Source organism: Triturus cristatus, chromosome 1_1 (assembly GCF_964204655.1).
Source record: "Triturus cristatus chromosome 1_1, aTriCri1.1, whole genome shotgun sequence".
Lineage (NCBI taxonomy): Eukaryota > Metazoa > Chordata > Amphibia > Caudata > Salamandridae > Triturus > Triturus cristatus.
In genome coordinates, this window is record NC_140579.1 from 441424173 (window position 1) to 441445611 (window position 21439).

The window sequence follows — 21439 nt, forward strand, 5'->3', positions numbered from 1 at the left end:
AAATGACACCCTCTAAGCCTCCCTTCAGGCACGGGCTCTCCCCGAGACACCCTTTTAGTCAGAAAAATTAATCATACATTGAATCTCCCTCTTCAAAGATACCAGATCCACCAAAAACCTTCTGACTTTAAATACCCATTAAAACAGGGGTTCATCTTATCTGCCATATATATTCACTCTCTCACTGAGTGAAGTCTCACTATGCAGAAAGGGGTTTCACTCTAGTCTATCAGACTGCAGGATAGCATCACAAGTGGAAATGACGGCTTACCTTATTATGTACCATGGGTGTGACCTAAATCGTTCAACCTCACACCTCTGAAGGCCGTGAAACTTCGGTATATTAGTGCTATAGAAATAACTGTTAACATAACATTTCAGCTGCAGATTTTTAACTGAGAAGTGTTACCTGCTGGCTTTGGAGGTTCCAGTTTCTCCTCAGTTTTCCTTCGCTCATCCATCGTTGTCTGATTTGGCCTTAGAAGACATAGAAAACAACACCGTTTGGATGTTTGTATTCCACACTTGCGAGCATGAGTGTTGGATAGTAATCAATAGTATATGTGTCCCATCTCGGTCTATGAGGAGTTATTCACCTAATCCCCGTGCTCTTGTGACTAATGACCATTTTCTTTTAAGTAAACGTTTGAGATGGGTTGCTCTTAGAACTGGGAGGGATGGAATCACATCTCTGAAGCAAGGTAGAGCCTACACTGATTAAAGGAATGACAAGCTTAAGAGTGAGTACTGCATACATAATTTGCACACCGCGCTGGAACTTTAGCTCCTCTGTAAACCCTGGGCACAGATTCCCCGGATCTGGTATCTAATTTGAACACCACGCATTCCTAATGAGACCACAACATTAAAACTTTGAGTTTTCTTTGAGCCCTCGCAGTTCTCGCCTCTGTTCTCCATCTTCGACGTCTTCTTGCTTACCTGCATTTACTGACCTGTAGGAAATACAGGACTTAACTTAGTGAAAACATAATATGCCGACATGAGTACAGTCAGTGTCTTACTCAATGCAAGCCTCGAGGAAGCGCAGAGCAGACCGCTCGCAACGGAACCCTGTTGAAGGCCTTTTAATTCTTTAAACCACAATATACCAAAAAGCGACACAAAATACAAAACTGTGACAAAGGTCCATTATTTGAACCAAAGACCCTTCTTTTTGCATATGTTGTTGTTTATAAACGTAATTTTCAATAGTAGGGGATGAGAAAACACCTGGCACTATCAAATAAGAGGGGTGCCACAAAACCACATCAGTAGTATACGCTGATACCTTTCGTCACCATTCATTTTTTGACAGGTGGGAACGCCCCCCCGTAGGAGCCGGAAGTCCCGCCCCGGAAGTCCCGCCCCCGGAAGTCCCGCCCCCGGAAGCCCCGCCCTGGAAGCCCCGCCCCAGAAGCCCCGCCCCCGGAAGCCCCGCCCCGGACGCCCCGCCCCCGGAAGTCTGGGCCCCGGAAGCCCGGGCCCCGGAAGCCCGGGCCCCGGAAGTCCGGGCCCCGGAAGTCCGGGCCCCGGAAGTCCGGGCCCTGAAGGGGGCAGTTGTAATGTGTGCGCCCCCTACCCTTGAAATGGCGGCGGTGCAGGTGTGTCATAGGCGTAGAAGGTTGGTCAGGGGAATGGTTGGGGGTAGCTGTAAGCCGCCCATCAGGGCCTACAAGGATGTTTAGGGGCAGAGACTTACTTGTGTGCGCCATGTTGGTCGGGCAATCAGGGGCATGTCCGGGCATGTTCAGCGGGTGGTAGCGGCTGTAGGTCTGTGTTGTTTGAGCAGCGGCGATGTTCATCTGTGGAATGGGAGCCCCAGAGTGGTGCTGAGTCTTTTTTGGGGTAGGCCAAGCCCCCAAGGAGGCGTGCCTAATGCATGCAGGCGCGTAATTGGCAGACCAGGGTGTGGGGGCGTAGCCACGCCCACCCAAGGGTTGGATTTCCAATGTCCCCACAGGAGGAGGGAAGTTAAAGGGCTAGTTTGCTGATGCAGTCATTTTGCCGCCTAATTTTAAAAAGTCTCTGATGTAAAATGACAGTAATTATGAGAAAATAATGAATAAAAATATAAAAATAAATAAAAATCAGCCAAGGGTGGGAATGCCACTGTCCCCACAGGAGGCGGGAAGCTAGACTGTTGCTTGATAGGTACAGTCATTTTGCCGCCTATTTTTAAAAAAGTCTCTGATGTAAAAATGACAGTAATTATGAAAATAAATAAATAAATAAAATGTCTAGTCAAGCCAGAGACCTGGTATGCACACTGCCATGGCCCTAGGTTGTAAGGTTGCTGGCTGAACAGTTTGCACAGCCTAACATTTTGCACAGCCTAATCTTAAAGTCTCTGATGTAAAAATGACAGTAATTATGAAAATAAATAAATAAATAAAATGCGTAGTCAAGCCAGAGACCTGGTATGCACACTGCCATGACCCTAGGCTGTAAGGTTGCTGGCTGAACAGTTTGCACAGCCTAACATTTTGCACAGCCTAATCTTAAAGTCTCTGATGTAAAGTGATACTAGTTATGAAAGTAAATAAAATGCCTAGTCAAGCCAGAGACCTGGTATGCATACTGCCATGACCCTAGGCTGTAAGGTTGAGGGCTGAACATATTGCACAGCCTAATCTTAAAGTCTCTGATATAAAGTGATACTAGTTATGAAAATAAATAATTAAATAATACGCTTGTCACGCCATTATGGTCTCAGTGCACAGCCTAATCTTAAAGTCTCTGATATAAAGTGATACTAGTTATGAAAATAAATAATTAAATAAGACGCTTGTCAAGCCATTATGGTCTCTTTTCTGAGTGGGAGTGGGGTATCAGGGCTGATAAACAGGGCAATCTTGTAAAGCACTCGTCAGGGGTATGGTAACATTCCCCAGCGCCGGTGTCTGTAATGGTGAAATATACTGTAGCAGCCAAGAGCGAGTTGGACGGAGTGAGTTTCACATAAGAGCCGACAGAGCAAACAGTATAGTTATGTAACAGGGTAGAAAAAACTACTGTTGTAGCCCAGAAAGATCTGGATGTACCAAAGTTTCATAAGAGCGGCAAAACTAAAATGTAAGTTGGCTGATGTAACATTTTCATGGGCTAATTTAAAACCTCCTTAAAAGACTGCAAAGACACGAAGAGGCTTCTACACCCGGCTCAGCTGGGAGGGGCTGATAAGCAGGACAGTCTTGTAAAAGAGTGGCGCGAAATTTACACATGGTGCTTTTAGGCGGGCTATACATGAGAGAAACAGTGAAAGTATGACATTTTTTTTAAAAGGCGCGCTTTTACACATTGGGAGGGTGCAAAGGAAAAAAAAATTCAAATGTGGCACACAAGCTTCTTCTTCATGAGATTCCCGCCTGCTTAGAGGGAATCCGCTGTGTCTATTTATCAGGGTGTAACAGATGTTAAAGTACGACTTTTTAAAGGGCGCGCTTTTTACACATTGGGTGGGTGCAGGGAAAAATTTGAAGCATAGCACGTAAACTCTTTTTTCCATAAGTTTCCCGCCAGTCTAAAGGACGACCCCCAGGGCCTATTATCAGATTTTAGCAGGTATAAAGCAGGACCCTAACTTAAGCACGTACTGACACTCTGAAAAGTGTTTTGGAGCACATACCAGCATATCCGCAGTTGAACAGGCGTGGGGCAGAAGACTGCAGGATTAACATGGCACACCCCAGGAACAACCATGAAGATAAAACAAACTCTATACTTGATGTAAGTAGCTATGAATGCTGTTTTTAAAATTTATAAAGTGTTACAGGCATTAGTTAAAGCTCTAAACCAGGAATAATTATAAAAGCATGCACTTATATGTTGTTGTAGTACTATGGCAGCGGCTTAGGAGTTTCAGGAGGGTGAAAAAAATGAGAAAATAAAACATTGTCCGTTATACACGTACCTTAAATGCTGACTGTTTCCATGGTATGTGGTGAGGGTTGCTGGGGTGGTCTTCCATAAATACGACGATCGTGAATATTGTACCTGATGTCGGCGTAGATTAAAGAGGGGCTCTTAATGGGGCTGACAGGGTGCCCCCATAGCCGCCTTAACCTGGACTTCAAGGCTATGGGGGAAGACACTACGGGTGATTTTTTAAAATATTTGCGGAACTGTGGAGAGTTGCGGAGACTGTCCCATAAGTCTCCACCACCTGCGAACTATTTGTAAAATGGTAGCAGGGGCCGCGATGTCGCAGCTCAACCAACAGCTGTTTTAGGGGCACATCCGACCGCCAGCAATGCCTTCACGCGTATCTGGGGCCTCCTACGTTGTTATATTTTTTTTTTAAAAAGTAAATAAATAAATGCGGACCTGTTGAGGAGCAGCGGAGGCTCCTCAAGGGGCTACTGTATGCTCCGTGGTTATGGCGCTGGTGAACAGGTCGCTGCCGGCCTTGGGCCCCGTCGGCTTCGTTGTGACCTGACTGGGGAGCGACGGAGGCTGTTCCTGATGCCTCCGCCTCGCAGCACGCGTTGTTGGCGTCTTCAGTTCCGTAATGCCTGCCTACCTCTCTCAGGGGGGCTGGTGGCGGCGTGCTCCTGCTGCACGCTCTGGGGACTTGAAAAGCGTGTGAGCCGTCGAGCCTCAGACTGGTTTCAAAACAGCCCTGAGCCCCGCCCCAGTAATCAGATAGCTGCGATGGGGGCGGAAGCGCTTAAGCAGTGCGCCCGCCCCATTAAGGTCACGCTGGGCATCCGACATGGTGTCACAGCTTATTTATTTATTTATGTTTTAATTTACTTAATGCTTTTATTTAGCTCTGACTTTACCCGAAGGTGTCAGAGCGCTTCACAATGGGAACAGTAACCATACATGAGAAGACAAATTACAAGGGAGCATGTTACACGATCAAACGTTATACCACATGAAGCAATAGTGACAATTGTACAAGTATCAGGAGCAAACAGAATACAAGAGGTAGCCCCCCGTTTTATAAGCACACACCTCTGGCCCCTTGAAAATGCTGCGATACATGCATCGCTAGGAGAGGCGCTAGTTCGGCATTGGAGCATATGTTTATGACCCATGGGGTAGTAGGGGTCACAGTAATTCAGGCTAAATTTGTAATTAATATCAGGCTTTCATATATATATGTAAATATATATATATATATATTGTTTTTATTATTTATGCGTTATTATTTTTAGCTTGTTATTTATTTATTTATTTGTTTTCTATGCGCAGCATCTCCAGGAGCTAACACTATCGGACGCTGAAGCTGTGGATTTTGAACAAGGTGCGTGTATAAGAGCCAGCGTTTTAGAAATATAAGTAAAAAAGTTTTGGGGCCCTTTCTTACCGGGTGTTCTATGCATGGGTTGTTTTCAGACTATGACATGGAGATGCAACTAGCCGCTGACGTGATACAACAGCAACTGGACAGAGGGGAGCTGGGGAACCTGCATACTTATAATGCGCCTATTACAGGTAAAAAAAAAAAAAAAATAAAAAAAAAAAAACAAAAAAAAAAAAATATATATATATATATAAATAAATAAAATAAAAATAAAAAGTGGTGTGTGTGTGTGTGTGTGTGTGTGCGTGCGTGTGTGTGTTTGTGTGTATGTTTATTTATTTATGTTTTTTTTTTTTTTTTCATGACAGTTCCTGACGATGCGTACAATGGCACTTCCGTAGAGAGTGTCAAAGGGAGAGCCGTGAAAAGGACAGCACCGGCGCTTAAAAAGGGACCGCCTCCGGAGAAATGCGTCCGACAAACAGGACCCCCACTTAAAGGCCGGCCAGCCACCAAGAAAAGAGCTCTACAAACACCGCCTGTGCTTAAACGCGGATCGCCTACTGAGAAGCGGGTTCTACAGAAGCAACAAGCAGGTGAGCTTTTAACAAAGGGAGGACTACGTTTTTTAAAAAGTAGGTTGCGCCCGTATACCTGTGTAAAGTAGATTGACCATGTATTCACCACAACTGCTTGTAAGAAAGCGCAGTGTAGGTCATTGTCACTAGTTTATACTTTTCTAGTTTTTAATATATATTTTTGTTTACATCTGCAGAACCGGTACAGGAGCACGGGGGAAAAGAAGAGTCGCTCATGGGGGGCCGATTGTCAATCCATCTAAAGGACATCACGAAGGTGGGGCAAAATGAACCAAAGGCAGCAGCTGATGAGAGAGGGGATGCGCTGATGGACGGTATTGGCGAAGGTGTTAAAGACAATGGGTTCGTACACTTGCCAGCGCAGATGCAGCAAAAGATTTTTTGTAAGCCTGTTAAAGAGAGGGTTGGAGGTTTTAAAGCACCTAAAGTAAAGCCTTCATGTGTAAAAAAGTTAAAGACGGATCTGCCAGTTGCTCCCAAAATTCAAAAACCCCACGCAGATTCATCCTTTAAAAAAAAAAAATGTAGCAGAAAGGCCTCAGTCACCCTTTTTTTCACAGTTGCCTAAAGTTCTAGTAGAGGGGCAGGTACCAACAGACACCCCCTCCCGAGATCTCTCCACGCCCCTTAGTACGGATAATAAACAGAAAGTTAGAGGAGTGAGCGCTAAACGCATCAAGAAACCTGCAACAAACAAAGACTTAGGTCATTTATCCTTAGATCTCCAAGGTTTTGGGAGTCCCCCACCAGATAATGAACCAGGGCTCGGTGGGGAGGCTGTTGAAAGTAATGAGGCAACGCCGGAATTGTATGCAAGATGCATAAAGCTTCTTCAGGAGCTGGCAGGGTTAACAGATAGTTCTGAAATAACACCAACAGAAGCGCACAACAGTCTTTCTAATGTAAGCTATGCGGAATACAGAGTCACGCCCCCCAGCCCCCTCTCTGCTCACGCCTCTGAGGCCTTGGATTATTATGATCAGCATTTAAATTTAGCTCAACAAGTGCAGCCTTCTACACCCGAGGGGGCCTATGAACCTACTAGTCCCGCCTCAAGTGTAATAATACTGTCATCCCCCTCTTCAGACCATAATTATCGTTCAGCTTTGAACGGGGTTGAAAAGTTGTATTACGAATTAGCACCTAGCCCGAGGCATCAGCACCCGGTTGTTCGCATTGGGAGCCTGTTTCTGTAGACCCGCTCGAGAATAATATTGAAAAACCCAGCGGCTCGCTAACACAGGTCGTCGGGACTAATGCACAGATGTGCTCACAGTGGTACCCCTCTTTAACACCTAGCAGAGCCTATAACAGCCATAGAACTATTAATACTGATCAGGGGGTAACCCTAACGAGTACCCACAGTAATATAAACCTTACATTAACAGACCCACCCTCCAATGACCACAACTCCGAAATAGTTCCTAAAACTGTTTTGCTGGCCAATATCAAAGAAATGCAACAGGCTATCAAGCTAGTAAAAGCTAGGGTGAACTCTATAATCTTAAAACATGGGAAGGGAAAAAACACGAACCGACCTTTAAATAGTGTGTTGGCTGAAATAAATCAGGAGGTGAAAAGGTGTAAAAGCTGTGTGGTATCAGCCTGTGATTTAACAACTAGCGGCCTAATGCTCATACCCTTATGACTAGGCCCCCAGGTCCCCCTAAAAATTCCTAATTCTGGACTTATGAATAAAGCTACATATATATCAAAATATAGAAAAACAATTCGTAAGATACTTAATAAGGCTCGGCGTACATTGTCGGCCTTTAAGAACACAAAGGCGTTAGAAAAGGTCAGTGTAGGTTTAACCACCAAGGAGGCCCTGATAATAAGGTGTAAAAGCAACCCTATTGAGCCTGAAACAACACCCGGCTGTAGACCACGTACAGCCGAAGTGGCGATAAGGGAGCTGGGACAGCCTGTAACGGCGGTTGATAACTGTACAACATGCGCGGCTTCAAGATTTCCGGTTCAATCAGGACGCGGTAGGATACCTAAAGACACACGGAGTGATAACTGCCGGAAATGGCTTAATGGATCGCGGTTTAATCGCCGCTTAATAACTACCTTAAAGAAAGCACGCATGCATGCCAGAAGGCGGTATAAAAAACTGGTTACGCAGGCCCAAAGACAGACATATCAGGAGCCCGCCCCCGCGGGTTCTCCCCGTAGCCCCAGCCAACCAGCTGAAGACTCAGAGACAGTGTTTTTAGAGAGCGTCAGAAGGTACACGCGCCCTGTAGAAAAATTTAACGCCGTAGAACATTACGAGGAGTTTAGATTTGTCAACCTCGACCGTATAAACTCAGCGGATCAAGGCGTTCTAGCTATTCATCAGGCAATACAGGCACTCCTCGAACTACTGCTACAAGATGTGGGCCCCAATGATTTTTTTCAGCTGCGGTTCCAAGGACAGGGTCTCGATAGTCCTTTATTCACAAGAAGAACACCCCGCGATGTCTTTGATGCTGTAGACTTTTTAGAAAACCTCTCTAGTCTATTGCAGAGTAAGAACGAGATAATGGCTCACGGGACCTTTAGAATAGTAGCTTTAGTTGTTCGAGGTCGCGGGGGTGGTGGTTGTAGACCTTTAAAGACTATTCTGTACAGTAAAATCATAGGAAAAAAACAACAATGGCTGCTGGATTTTAACACCCCCGCATCTAATACATGCCTGGCAGCTAGCATAGCAGGGCTATTGGCGCCCCGTAACACCGCCGATGAGGTTATCTTGTCTAGAGCTAAGGCAGCCCACACAGTACTTAAAATACCCACAAATCACCCTGTTGGTTTTGGAGACCTTGGGCTTTTTGAGAACTATTTTAACGTCACTGTGAAAATTCTGTACCACAACGGCTCCTGGCGGTACTTCACTACGGGGCATCCTCTAAAAAACAAGACCCTTTACGTTCTTCACCATGAAAAGCATTTTTACGGTATCCTGAATTTAAAAGGATTTTTAGGAGCTAGGTATGTGTGCCCGCACTGCGATCACATTTACAGCAATCAAATAAGGCATGACTGTGCAATGCATTGTAAAATGTGTCAGACGGCTGGATGCGAAGTCGTTGCCGAGCCCAAGGTGCGCTGCAGCATATGTAATCTATTCTGCCGCTCACAAAAATGCCTGCGCATACATAGCCAGGTTGTACGCTGCAGCCTTAAAACAGACTGTGCGCTCTGCGGGCATTATGTCGCAGCTGGTCACAGATGCCGGGGCATGAAGTGCCCCCGCTGTAAGGTGTCTTTTCAAGAGGCTGGAGCACACATGTGCTACATGCGTAGGGGCCAACAGCCCCCTAAAACTGAAGATTATATCATTTTTGATATAGAGTGCACCCAGGAAACATCTGTACACGAGCCCAATTATATTTACGCTCATCATCTAACTTCGAATGAGAACTGGGAGTTTGAAGGCCGTTCATGTGTGAGTGATTTCCTAGACACCTTCATACAGCCCCAATATAAGGGGTATACCATGATGGCTCATAACTCAAAGGGGTATGACTCATTTTTTATTTTACAAAAGATGATTAGTGAAAAGATGCCTGTAAAACTTATCACCCAAGGCTCAAAGTTAATGCTGGTAATGGCTGTAACCTTACAAATACGCTTTATAGATACCTTAAATTTTCTACCCATGAAGCTAAGTAAGCTACCAAAAGCTTTTGGGTTTCCAGGGTGTAAAGGTTATTTTCCCCATTTTTTTAACACTTGGGCTAATCAGAATTATGAGGGGCCTATGCCGCCGCCTCCCAGCTATGGAGTAGATTATATGATGCCTGATGAGAAAAATAACTTTTTACAATGGTATGTTGAAAACAGTGACAAAACTTTTAATTTTCAAGCAGAGTTAAAAGCCTACTGTCAGGCTGATGTCATGATATTGCGCCAAGCTTGTAATCTTTTCAGAGATACAGTTGTAGAAATGACTAAACAAGTGGAAGTAACTAACCCAAACACACCTCGGGAGACCGAATCTATAGAGTACATTGATCCTTTTCAAAGTATTACGTTGGCTTCCATGTGTATGTCTATCTATAAGCACATGTTTTTACAGCCAGATAGCATAGCTTTAATACCCCCAGACCTCTATAGCGGTAAACAAAAGCGCTATTCTACACCCTCCATACAGTGGCTCATGTACATCTCCAACAAAGAAAACATCTACATTCAACACGCCTTACAGGGTGGTGAATATCGTGTGGGGCCTTATTACTTGGATGGGTACGCCGTGATCAATGGTAGGCCAACAGCCTTTGAATACAACGGTTGTTTTTACCACGGGTGTCCCCGATGCTACAAGCCCCATGAGTTTAATAAACTGCTGGGCACCAAGTTTGAGCATATTTATAGGCGTACACTGATGAAAGCTCAATATGTTGAAAATGCTGGTTTCATTATGAGAACCCTCTGGGAACATGAGTGGGCTGACATGCTAGCATCAGACGCGGAGCTAGGTTCTTTTCTTAAAAGTCAGCAGCTACCTGAACCGATGGAACCGCGCCACGCCTTATTCGGGGGTCGTACAAATGCAATACAACTGTACCGAACTGTGGGGCCGGGTGAGAAAATACACTACTATGATTTCACAAGCCTGTATCCCTTTGTCAATAAAGTGAAGTTGTACCCCGAAGGGCACCCAACGATTATATACAGGGACTTTAAATCTCTAGACACATACTATGGATTAGTTAAGTGTGAAATTTATCCGCCCCGGGGTCTTTACTTTCCAGTGTTACCCTACAGAGTCGATGGTAAGCTCATGTTTCCCCTTTGTCGAACCTGTGCTGAAAGTAAGGAGGCCGCCTTATGCATACACAGTGAAGCACAGAGGATGTTGCGGGGTACCTGGTGCAGCATAGAGGTTCAAGAGGCTCTAAAAAAAGGATACCGGATGGGTAAAATATTGGAGATTTGGCACTTTGAAAGGACAACAACCCAGCTTTTTTCCGAGTATATTAATTTATTTCTCAGAGACAAGCAGGAGGCATCGGGCTTTCCAGAATGGTGCAGTGATGAAGCCTCAAAACAACACTACATTGATGAGTACTATGCTCATGAGGGTATTAACCTGAGGCCTGATTTTATAGAAGTCAACCCCGCAAAGCGTCAGTTGGCAAAGTTATGCCTTAACTCCTTATGGGGAAAATTTGCGCAACGCACAAACTTGTCAAACACAACCATCGTCACAGATCCTGACGACTTGTTTAATTACCTTTTTGCACCCGATTATGACGTTTCCGGCTGTGAGTTTATTAATGACGATACTGCTATGCTGAGTTGGAAACATGCTAAAGAGTACCCCACAACATTTAACAATATAAACATTTTTATAGCCTGTTTTACAACTGCACATGCTCGTCTGGAGCTTTACAAGTTGCTAGATAAGCTGCAGGAGAGGTGCCTGTATCATGACACAGACTCTGTTATATTTGTAAGCAAAGTAGGGGACGTGGACCCTCCTCTAGGAGATTATTTGGGGGATTTAACTAGCGAACTAGAACCTGATGAGCACATCGTCGAGTTCGCTTCAACTGGACCCAAAACGTACAGCTACAAAACGTCTAACAATAAAGTCTGTATGAAAGTTAAAGGTATAACACTAAATGTTAAAAATACCTTAAAAATAAATTTCGACAGTTTGAAGAATCTAGTGACCGAGTATGCTGCAAAGACCGATCATTCCTGTGACGGAACAATTGTTGTAAATCAGCCTTCTATAGTGAGGACCAAAAAAAGATGGGAGATCACGACGCAGCCTTTGCATAAAACTTTGAAAGTAGTGTTCGATAAAAGGGTCTTAATGTCCGACTACAAAACTATCCCTTACGGTTATTAAAGATGCATTACTGCGGAGAACGTCTAACAGCATGGATACCAGATTGCAGCACCCCTTTTCCTGCGTTATAGCTGGGCCCTCCAATTGTGGGAAAAGCTATTTTATAAAAAAACTATTAGAAAATGCATCAAGTGTTTTATCCCAAATGCCTAACAATATTATATGGCTTTATTCTTGCTGGCAAGATTTTTATAAGGACCTAGCGTACCAGTTCCCTCATATTCGATTTATAGAAGGGATACCTAGTAGCCTTAATGACGATGAATTATTACCCAAGGACCGTGTGAATATGATAATTGTAGATGATCTTATGCGGGAAGGAGGGGACCATCCTGAGATAGAGCGAGCTTTTACTCAATATTCGCACCATCGTAATCTGAGTATATGTTACATCGTCCAGAACTTGTTTTACAAGGGTAAGAGCAGCAGGTCTATCGCGCTCAACGCCTCCTACCTAGTTTTATTTAAAAACCCTCGGGATAAACAACAGATAGCCATTATAGCTAAACAAATGTATCCTGGGAACACCCAGTTTTTTATGGAAGCCTTTAACGATGCGACCGCTAAGCCCCACGGTTACTTGCTTGTAGACTTAAAGCCTCGTACTCTGGAGGACTATCGACTGAGGGGTGACATTTTTCCACCCGAGCTACAGGTTGCCTACACTCCTAAACCAAGACCCAAAGGTTATAAAAAGATTGGCTAAAACACCCGAAACCCATTTACCCTCTAAGCTTCAGGCCATACGGTATTAAACATGTCTGCTCGTTTACGCCGTAATATGGCTCTCCTAAAAATGTTGATTACAGCCAGTCCCCCGCAGAGAAAAGCCATACTGTGTGCTGCCTCAGACGACTTAGTTGGTGCCATTTCAGAAATTGCTCTAAATACCCTAAAAGGTAACGTTCCTATTTCAGCGAACCAGTACAAGGTGTTGAAGAAGAAGCGTCAACTCATCAAGAAGCTTAGTAATAAAAGGGTCTCCCTTACTTCTAAGAAAAAGTTGGTAAAACAGTCGGGCGGATTTATAGGCTCACTGCTGGGTATAGCTATACCTTTAATTACAAGCCTCCTGTCACGGACCTGATGGATTACGCCCAGAAAATGTATCTAGTACCCCAGCATCAGCTTGAACAGCTGACACCTACTACCAATGATACATGGGACATCAGGAGATCTGAAACGCTCCGCTTGGATGCTGAAATTAAAGCTATTTTGAACCGCACCGACTTAAAGCCTGAAGCTAAAGCGGGGCTTTACTCCCAAGCTCTTCAAAATTTCTTGCAATATTACAAGCAAATGCAGGGTGAGAAAAACAAACTTACTTTATATACAGCCGCTGAGGAACAGCCTCCGATAACCGCTGCAACACCACAAGGAGCCACAGCGCAAGCGCAGCAACACACACCCCCTGACGCTTTTGTTGAGAGTCTGTTACATAATATAAGTCAGAGGTATAAAGGGGCAGCGCTGATGCTGTTAAGTAAAATGGCAGATTCTAAAGACCTGACAGCTTGGAATGACCGAGGGGAGTTCATCTACAAAGGTCAACCAGTTGCTGGGTCACACATGTACGATCTGATCAAAAGTTTCACGCATCCCAAGACGCTCTCACGACAGACGGCTCCTAGAGGTTGGGAGCAGTTTCTAAGCGCTGCTGCCGAACTCAACATTCCATCGTCGCTTGTAGGTAGCATTGGACTTCGCCAACAGCTTGAACTTCTGAAGCACCCCAGGAAGGAGGGTGTCGAATCCCCACCGCTATCATCTGCTTTTCAAACCCCTTCAAAATCACCCCCTTCACCTTTCTTTACGCAGCTAGCCACTTCGAGCAACCCTAAAGATGTGCCTCTGGAAGCTACAAAGTCTCTATTTAAAATGAAGGGTTGGCTCCCCTATTAAAATGTCATGTTACTGCATATTTGTATACTTTGTTTATATAAAAAGGTTGTACAAAATGTGTTTACCTTACAGTCTTCACTATGTGTTTCCTTATTAGTTGGATGATAGCTTCTACGAGTGTTATTCTTTGAATATTTTGAAATACATGTAATAAACATTTATAACTTTTCAACACTCTCTTGGCTTTTTTTCTTATCGCAGAATGAAAAACATGGAGTCGGCGCTGTTGTTAAATATAGGCTTTTATTCTTTTATTTTTAACATGAGCATTATAAAACTTTACACTTTTGACAAAAATCATACTGGGTTGTAACTGTGGTGGGATTAGGTTTCAAGCCTTCTTTCATAAAACGAGTGACAAGCCTGTCATTGTTTACACGATCATTTGAATATAATTTTAAAAAATTTCTAAAATTCAGACCCTGCGACATTTTACAGATAAAATATATACAGTGTTCCCCACACGTCATAGATAGAGAATCTTGTATCTGCAGTTTGTTATATTCAACTCTAGAAGCCACTTTTTAAAAAACTTAAATATGGGTCTGGTATAGATGCTGTGCTCCGGAAACTCTGCGAGGCTGTCAAACACAGTGACCCTGTCAATGTCCAAAAACATAGCGGCCCAGTGTGTTCCCGGCTCCTGATGAGGATCGGTGTTAAAGACCAAAGATCGCGGTCTTTCATAACTTATTTCAGTCGGCAGGCCATCACTCGGGTAAACATCTAGAAAGTATTTTTTAGCGTCTTTATGGTGGCTTAAGAAGTCTTGTATGTGACTAGTGTCCATTTTATATATTTTATTTATTGATTTTTAAAGATAATCAAACAGAACCTGTCGGGCGTGATTAACTTGTATCACACTGTCAAATACCGCAAATACAACCATGTTCACATTCGTCGTTAGGGCTGCGCTAAAGCGGATTTCAGCTTTTAGATTTCCATTTTTAACCAGGCTGTAATGGTCCCCATCTTCCATGTCGGGGGTCAGATCAAAGGCAAACAACGTATAGCCGGCACCATATCCTTCGCGTGATACGACGACCCCCGAATCACGCAGGTGTTTCCCTGTTATAGACACCAAGCCGAGATATTCTCTAATAAAATTTCCAGATCCAAAATTGGGTGTGTAGGGCTTTGCAGGTATGACAGCTCCCTCGTGAACTAGGGCAGCGTAGTTGATACCGTAGTGCTTGAAATTAAAAGGGTTGGAGGCGTGTACTCCGCTAAAAGCTGTATTGTCAACAAACCCTATAATAACAAGTTTTGGTAGCTGCCCCAGGAACAGATTTTGCTGCTGTGTTAATCGGGTGCCTACCGGGATGCTGTAGACTTTCATAGAGACTCTTTCAATGGCATATTTAGCATTGGACAGTTGTAGAGCTTCAGCGTGAGCCAGTCTGACCGACGGTGACACATTCACTCTCTTTACATACAGGGTAGCCGACTGTATGAGCAGCTTATACTGTTCGGCATCCCCTGTAATGAGGCAAAAGGCATCTTTGTTACGGTTGAGTTTGATCTTGAGGTCGATGCCATTAACGATTAGTTTATCCTGGAAGAAGAGGTCTGAGTGTATTCGCCCCAAGAGATCAAACTCTCTACTTCCGGCCGCAAAGCCCGCTCTTTTTACAAAACCTGTATTAGGTCCGTCTAGAGCAGTGTTTTCAAACTCCGCATAAGTGTCTTTGTAGAAAAGCCCAGCTGAAAGCTGTGTGTCCAAAACGTCGCTGCTGTAGTTCAGGATACTCTCCATGTAAGCCCTGTAGGCGTACATGTTGTCATTCTGCGTGATGAGTCTATCGCCCAGGGTAATGTCCACCTGATTAAACAGGGTAGCGATGGGGTAGGCAATGGTGGCCACTTTAGCGGTTGCAGCAATAGCGGATCCATCCGCTTTTACAATTTTACACACCAAATGTAGCAGAGTATTGTTGAGATCTAAATACATATCCGTGGACCCCGATACGTAAAACTCTATCGGGGCCAGGGGTGACAGGGCGGCTAATGGGGATACCTCCATGAAGAAACAGTTTTCAATACTAGTCTGGGTGGGCTTTAGAGAGAACAAATCTAACTCCGACTTAGCGCATTCACCAGAGGCGCAGTGTACAAAAGCCATGTTTTAGGGTGACAAGGCTTTTAGAAAATGTCAAGGGTGGATGCTGTTCTCTTCTTCGTAGCTCTCTTCCGTCTTGGGGATCTTCTTTTGTGAGCTCTTTTTGAAGTACGCTTCCTTTTTTTATAGGGAACCGGGGGCCCCCGGCGCTGCGAAGACCGCCGCTTCCTTTTAATACTAAGGCGAGGCTTGTACAACAGTCCTGACCCTTCTTGTGGTTGTCTGTTCATACGCTCAACGACTGCCGACTTCACCGAACCCACCACATCTTGGGCAATATTCTGGGCAGCTGTCTTTACATGCGGCTTTGCAATTTCATAACCTTTTCTCAAAAAAGGCATCGCCCTTCTGAACAAACTACGGAAAAAACCTCCAAGACCCGCCCCGTACATAACAGGTGCTCCTTGAAAGTAGGGGGGCCCCCCATATCCCGCCTGGTGCTTGTAATACTCTCTATACATAGATGGGTTGCCATAGGCTTTCATGGCTACCATGATGAGCTCTTAATAGTCACCTCCGCGGCGTGGCCTGAAATGAAGCTTGACAATAACTTTCCCGTATTTAAAGGACACTGGTTCAGACTGGTCATCAAAGACCATGATGGTTATAGTGTCAAAATGACTTTTAGAAATTGTTACATAGTCGGGTTTAATATACTGAATATTAGCTATTGTGTTGTTTTCGCCCTTCACTTGAACCCATCTCAACAACGGAGCATAACTATCTCCTACTCTCTGCTGCTCTATTATATCCGTATACACATAGAGTGTGTAAAAACCCCCATCAATATCCGGACATGTCAGATCTAACTCCTGTTTGCTTTTTATATGCTGGACTGTTCCTAAAACCCTGCTCAACTTTCCCCTGGCGATAAACTGTGCATCCTGGCTGGGTGCTTTAATAAAAACCTTCCTTCTGACGCTATCTAACACCAATTGAACGTCGGAAAAGCCATCTATGCCTGATATCGTCTTGTTAATGGCATCCACCACCGCATTGACCGTAGGGTAGTATCCGTGGGGAATACCTGTGATGCATAGAGGCTCGGTTTGAGACTTCTTTATACTGAATTTAGATTCTGACCTCTTAAACGTATTCCATGTGCGTGGGTATTGGATTTCGGTTAGGGCGACTTCCCAATCCCCTTTCAAATCCACCGGTTTAGCCAGTTTGACAGTGTAATTCGATATCTTATTATCAGGGAACATACCCATCGATGCATTAGAAGGTAATGTAATATAAAAGGACGCCGTCTCCATATTGCTTTCTTCTTTTTAGAGCTAGCGTCCTCACACGTCGTGCAGTGAGTTGGCGGGCACCCAACTGTTAAATTTCTCCGGCCACCCCCGCCATTTAACAAAGGCTTGTTTTTTTGCCCCCCGGCCTTTCCACTCTAGAATCTTTTCAACCCTGTAAATCCTGTCTACATCCTCAGGGATCTTTTGTAACTCTTCACTGTAAAAAACACCAGTCACAGGTTCACCAGAGTAGTCCCTCAGCCTGTAAATGTACACATCTTCTTTAAGCTCAACACTATTAACTATGAATATCTCGTCGCTGAAGGTCTGCTGATAACCTTTCGTAAAGGCCCCTTTCAATTTTAAAACCCTGACATGATCCCCCTTTTTAAAAACAGGGTTCTTTACTCTGGCTTCGAAGTAAGGGCCGTATACCTTCCGCCATACGGATAGAGAATTGTCCTGCGTTACCTCTACAGGAGCCATCCTGATAGTTCTATGATAGCTGGCATTATAAACAGCTAAAAAATCTTGTAGCACGGGTAGGTATCGATAGGTGTTGTATGCCGTGAAGTATCTCCACATCTTAGATTTTAATGTTCTGTTAAAGCGCTCTATAACAGCTGCTTTTACCTCCGTATGCGTTACAAAATGCTGTACCCCATACTGCTTTAATAATTTCTGGAAAGTTTTGTTTAAAAATTCTTTTCCGGCGTCTGTCTGCAGTTTTTGAGGGGTTCGGCCCTTCCTGAAGATCACTTTAAAGGCCCCGGTGACGCTTGCTCCACTTTTATCATTTAGAGCTTCTGCAAAGGCGTATTTAGACAGTACATCTATAACTGTTAAGATGTAACGGGCTCCATTATTATGCTTTGCCAGATCTTGAAGGCTTATTATGTCAGCCTGCCATTGATAATCTAATTGTGCATTAACAATAGTGGGTCTTCTCTTAAAGCGTCTCCGCGCTGGCTTGTGAAGTGAATACGCTTCTTCACCGGATAACCATGCCTTCACCAAGGTTCTGCTTAACGACTCATTTTCAGCTTTAGCCCTTCTAAGCAGCGCTTCGCCGCTACCGAAGCTCGCTACATCCTTTGTATCGTAATAAAGCTTCTTTAACAAAGACCCCGACATGTTAACACTTCTGAATGACAAAATGAAAGACGCTTGTTTTGTGTATAAACACTTTATTATAAGTAAATAAAATAACAAAAAAAATCATAATTCCTGAGTTTACACTGTCAGTAATAATAGCATTAAAAGGGGTTATACAAACGAATCAAGATGCATAGATATAGAATTGGTTGCTTGTATCGAATGTCTGCGTAAAGTCACATATCTTGATATTTTTAAAAAAGATACATAGTCAATAGCACTGTATAGGCCTGCCCCATCACCCCTCCAATAACTCTGTACGGCTAGGATACTGGCGGCTGTCAATAGTTCATACAATTCGCGATTGCACATCCGGAACCCATTGTTTCTAAAATAATCCTCTGTTAGAAGTTCAAAGGCTAAATTTAAGCTGTACCTCCGGGGCAGTATTAAGCCACGCCTATAGTATATGTACGTGTTCCAGAATGCCTCCTGCGCAGTCATCCACATACTAGCACCGCATCCGCATAAGCATCTAGGGCCGCCATGCCATTGAGCCTCTAGCAGTCGGACCATTTTTGGAAAGCACAAATCTGCCGGCTGTAATTCAGCTAATCTTTCTTTAACCAAATCGTATAATACTTTAGCGATACACAAGTAGCGGGGCGCTGACTCCGAAACACTGGTGGTCTCCAGCTCCTGTTCCATGTCCTAAAATAAGCAGTAAACAGTCAAACAGTCATTTATAACAACAGTGTTTGTGGGCATCCCATACATTCACACATTAATTCCCCAGGCTCTTTGTAGCAACAAGCTAATATGCGTTGACATTTTATTTTACTTTTAAAACATTTTTCGGGGGTCCATACAACCCACCTGCTTTCTACTTTTATAATAAACATCAGCAACATGCTTTTCTATAGATCGTTCTGCCCCCTTTCTAATAGTGGTCGGGCATTGTGCCCTCATGTTGGAAAGTTTTGCACGAATGTGATACGCGTTTTGAATTTCTCTGAGTGCCTGCGACAAGACCCTCACCATAGCGGGCCTGACATTTTCTTCACCAGATAGCTGATACACTGACTTTAACAGTTTATATAACCGACGAGGGTCTATCAGGTGACATATATAGCGAGCAGTTTCAGCGGTGTAGGAGGGGTATAGACAGTCATGAGCCGCCTGTTGTGGATCCTTAATTTTATGCCCATAACAGCGAGAATAAAAGTCCCGCTTCAGACAGGCGTACACAACACTAGCTGCAAAACCTTTAACATGTTCTCTATCAGCGCATGTTACACACGGGGTCTCCTTTTCAAGAGCTACAGATTCCAATGCCTTTTTATAGTCCTTACAGAGTTCATTGTTCTGACTGGTGGAGCTTTCAATCTGTTTTGAACAACACAAGCAGTTCATAATGAAGGTCTTAGCAGCCCCGGGAGTCTCCTCAACCTCATCGCATTTTTCTGCTGCTTTCTGCAGTTCAAAAAAGAAAGAAAAAAAGGCTATTAGTTGACAAGACCTAGCATCACATATGCTTAAACGGTCTACATTAAGATAATACTAACCTCCACATCTGCAGTGGCCTCCACTGTTGCTCTGGAATCATGCGAAGTGCTAAAGTCCATTGACTCATGAGCTTCCTACAATTCAAAAAAGAAAGAAAAGGCTATTAGTTAACCAGGCCCAGCATCACTTCGGCTTAAAGTGTCCACTTTTAAGACACGCACCTCTACATTTTCACGCTGCTCCGCTGCTGCTCTGAAATCTTGAGAGATGTCAAGGTCCATCGCCTCACAACCGCCAGGGTTCACCGCAGCTTGTTGGTCTCCGATAGCCCCCCAATCTGCTTCCTCCTCCAGAGGTCTCGTATCTTCATACACCTGGTAGTGAGGGGGGGGTTATAGTTTCTGCTGAATCTTCCATGTCTGTGAAACTATTTTCATCCCCTGCTTCTTTACACAAAGTTTCGCTGCCGCTTGTTGACACCTTAATAGGTAATATCAGCTGCGGCCTATCCTCAAGGCTGAGAAGGGCCATCCTCCGACACAGATCCTCGTGATAACCTGTGACTTGGGAGCTCTCCTCTTTGGGGCCCTCTTGCAGCGTCTGCTCATCTATTACCAAGGGACTCAAGCGGCGAAAATACTTGTCAATAGTGTTCACCCTGTGATCGGTGGTATCCTTCCCCGTAAGATAGTTGTATCGCTTCATGATACAGAGGTTCTCTCCTGGTGCGGAGTTTAACACTAACTGTTAAGGGTCTCCCTTATATACTGTGTAAGCCCAGTAAAGGGGAGTATCCTTCTACGTCAGTCTCCATGACTATGCATTTATTTTCATAATTACTGTCATTTTACATCAGAGACTTTTTTAAAATAGGCGGCAAAATGACTGTACCTATCAAGCAACAGTCTAGCTTCCCGCCTCCTGTGGGGACAGTGGCATTCCCACCCTTGGCTGATTTTTATTTATTTTTATATTTTTATTCATTATTTTCTCATAATTACTGTCATTTTACATCAGAGACTTTTTAAAATTAGGCGGCAAAATGACTGCATCAGCAAACTAGCCCTTTAACTTCCCTCCTCCTGTGGGGACATTGGAAATCCAACCCTTGGGTGGGCGTGGCTACGCCCCCACACCCTGGTCTGCCAATTACGCGCCCGCATGCATTAGGCACGCCTCCTTGGGGGCTTGGCCTACCCCAAAAAAGACTCAGCACCACTCTGGGGCTCCCATTCCACAGATGAACATCGCCGCTGCTCAAACAACACAGACCTACAGCCGCTACCACCCGCTGAACATGCCCGGACATGCCCCTGATTGCCCGACCAACATGGCGCACACAAGTAAGTCTCTGCCCCTAAACATCCTTGTAGGCCCGGATGGGCGGCTTACAGCTACCCCCAACAATTCCCCTGACCAACCTTCTACGCCTATGACACACCTGCACCGCCGCCATTTCAAGGGTAGGGGGCGCACACATTACAACTGCCCCCTTCAGGGCCCGGACTTCCGGGGCCCGGGCTTCCGGGGCCCGGGCTTCCGGGGCCCGGGCTTCCGGGGGCGGGACTTCCGGGGGCGGGACTTCCGGGGGCGGGACTTCCGGCTCCTACGTCACTTCCGGGGGGCGTTCCCACCTGTCAAAAAATGAATGGTGACGAAAGGTATCAGCGTATACTACTCACATCAACTAAAGGATGCACAGCTGCACGGTTCCTGCTTACCTTTGGATATTTTTACAGCTCTAATCTTGGGTCACCGTCAATTGTTCTTCAACTCCTAGAGATCTATTACTGATAGCGTGCTGCCTGAATGATCATGACTACATGACCAAACAGCACGATGTTCTAGAATTAGGAGCAGGGCCAGTATGACAGCTGCAGAATA

The 21439-nt window shown here is 44.6% G+C and overlaps 2 protein-coding genes across 2 annotated transcripts in view; both read right to left on the reverse strand.

Moving 5' to 3' along the window:
* Positions 1-21439, reverse strand: part of LOC146870405 (coiled-coil alpha-helical rod protein 1-like) — a 281563-nt gene that overhangs the window by 209172 nt on the left and 50952 nt on the right. The window contains 1 exon segment of the mRNA XM_085640888.1: positions 410-477. Within this exon segment, the coding sequence (XP_085497014.1) occupies positions 410-461 (52 nt within the window). The 5' untranslated portion in view covers positions 462-477.
* On the reverse strand, positions 14412-15719 carry LOC146870406 (uncharacterized protein F54H12.2-like). The gene has a single exon (XM_085643061.1). It carries the CDS (start codon positions 15717-15719, stop codon positions 14412-14414), a length of 1308 nt encoding a protein of 435 aa, XP_085499187.1.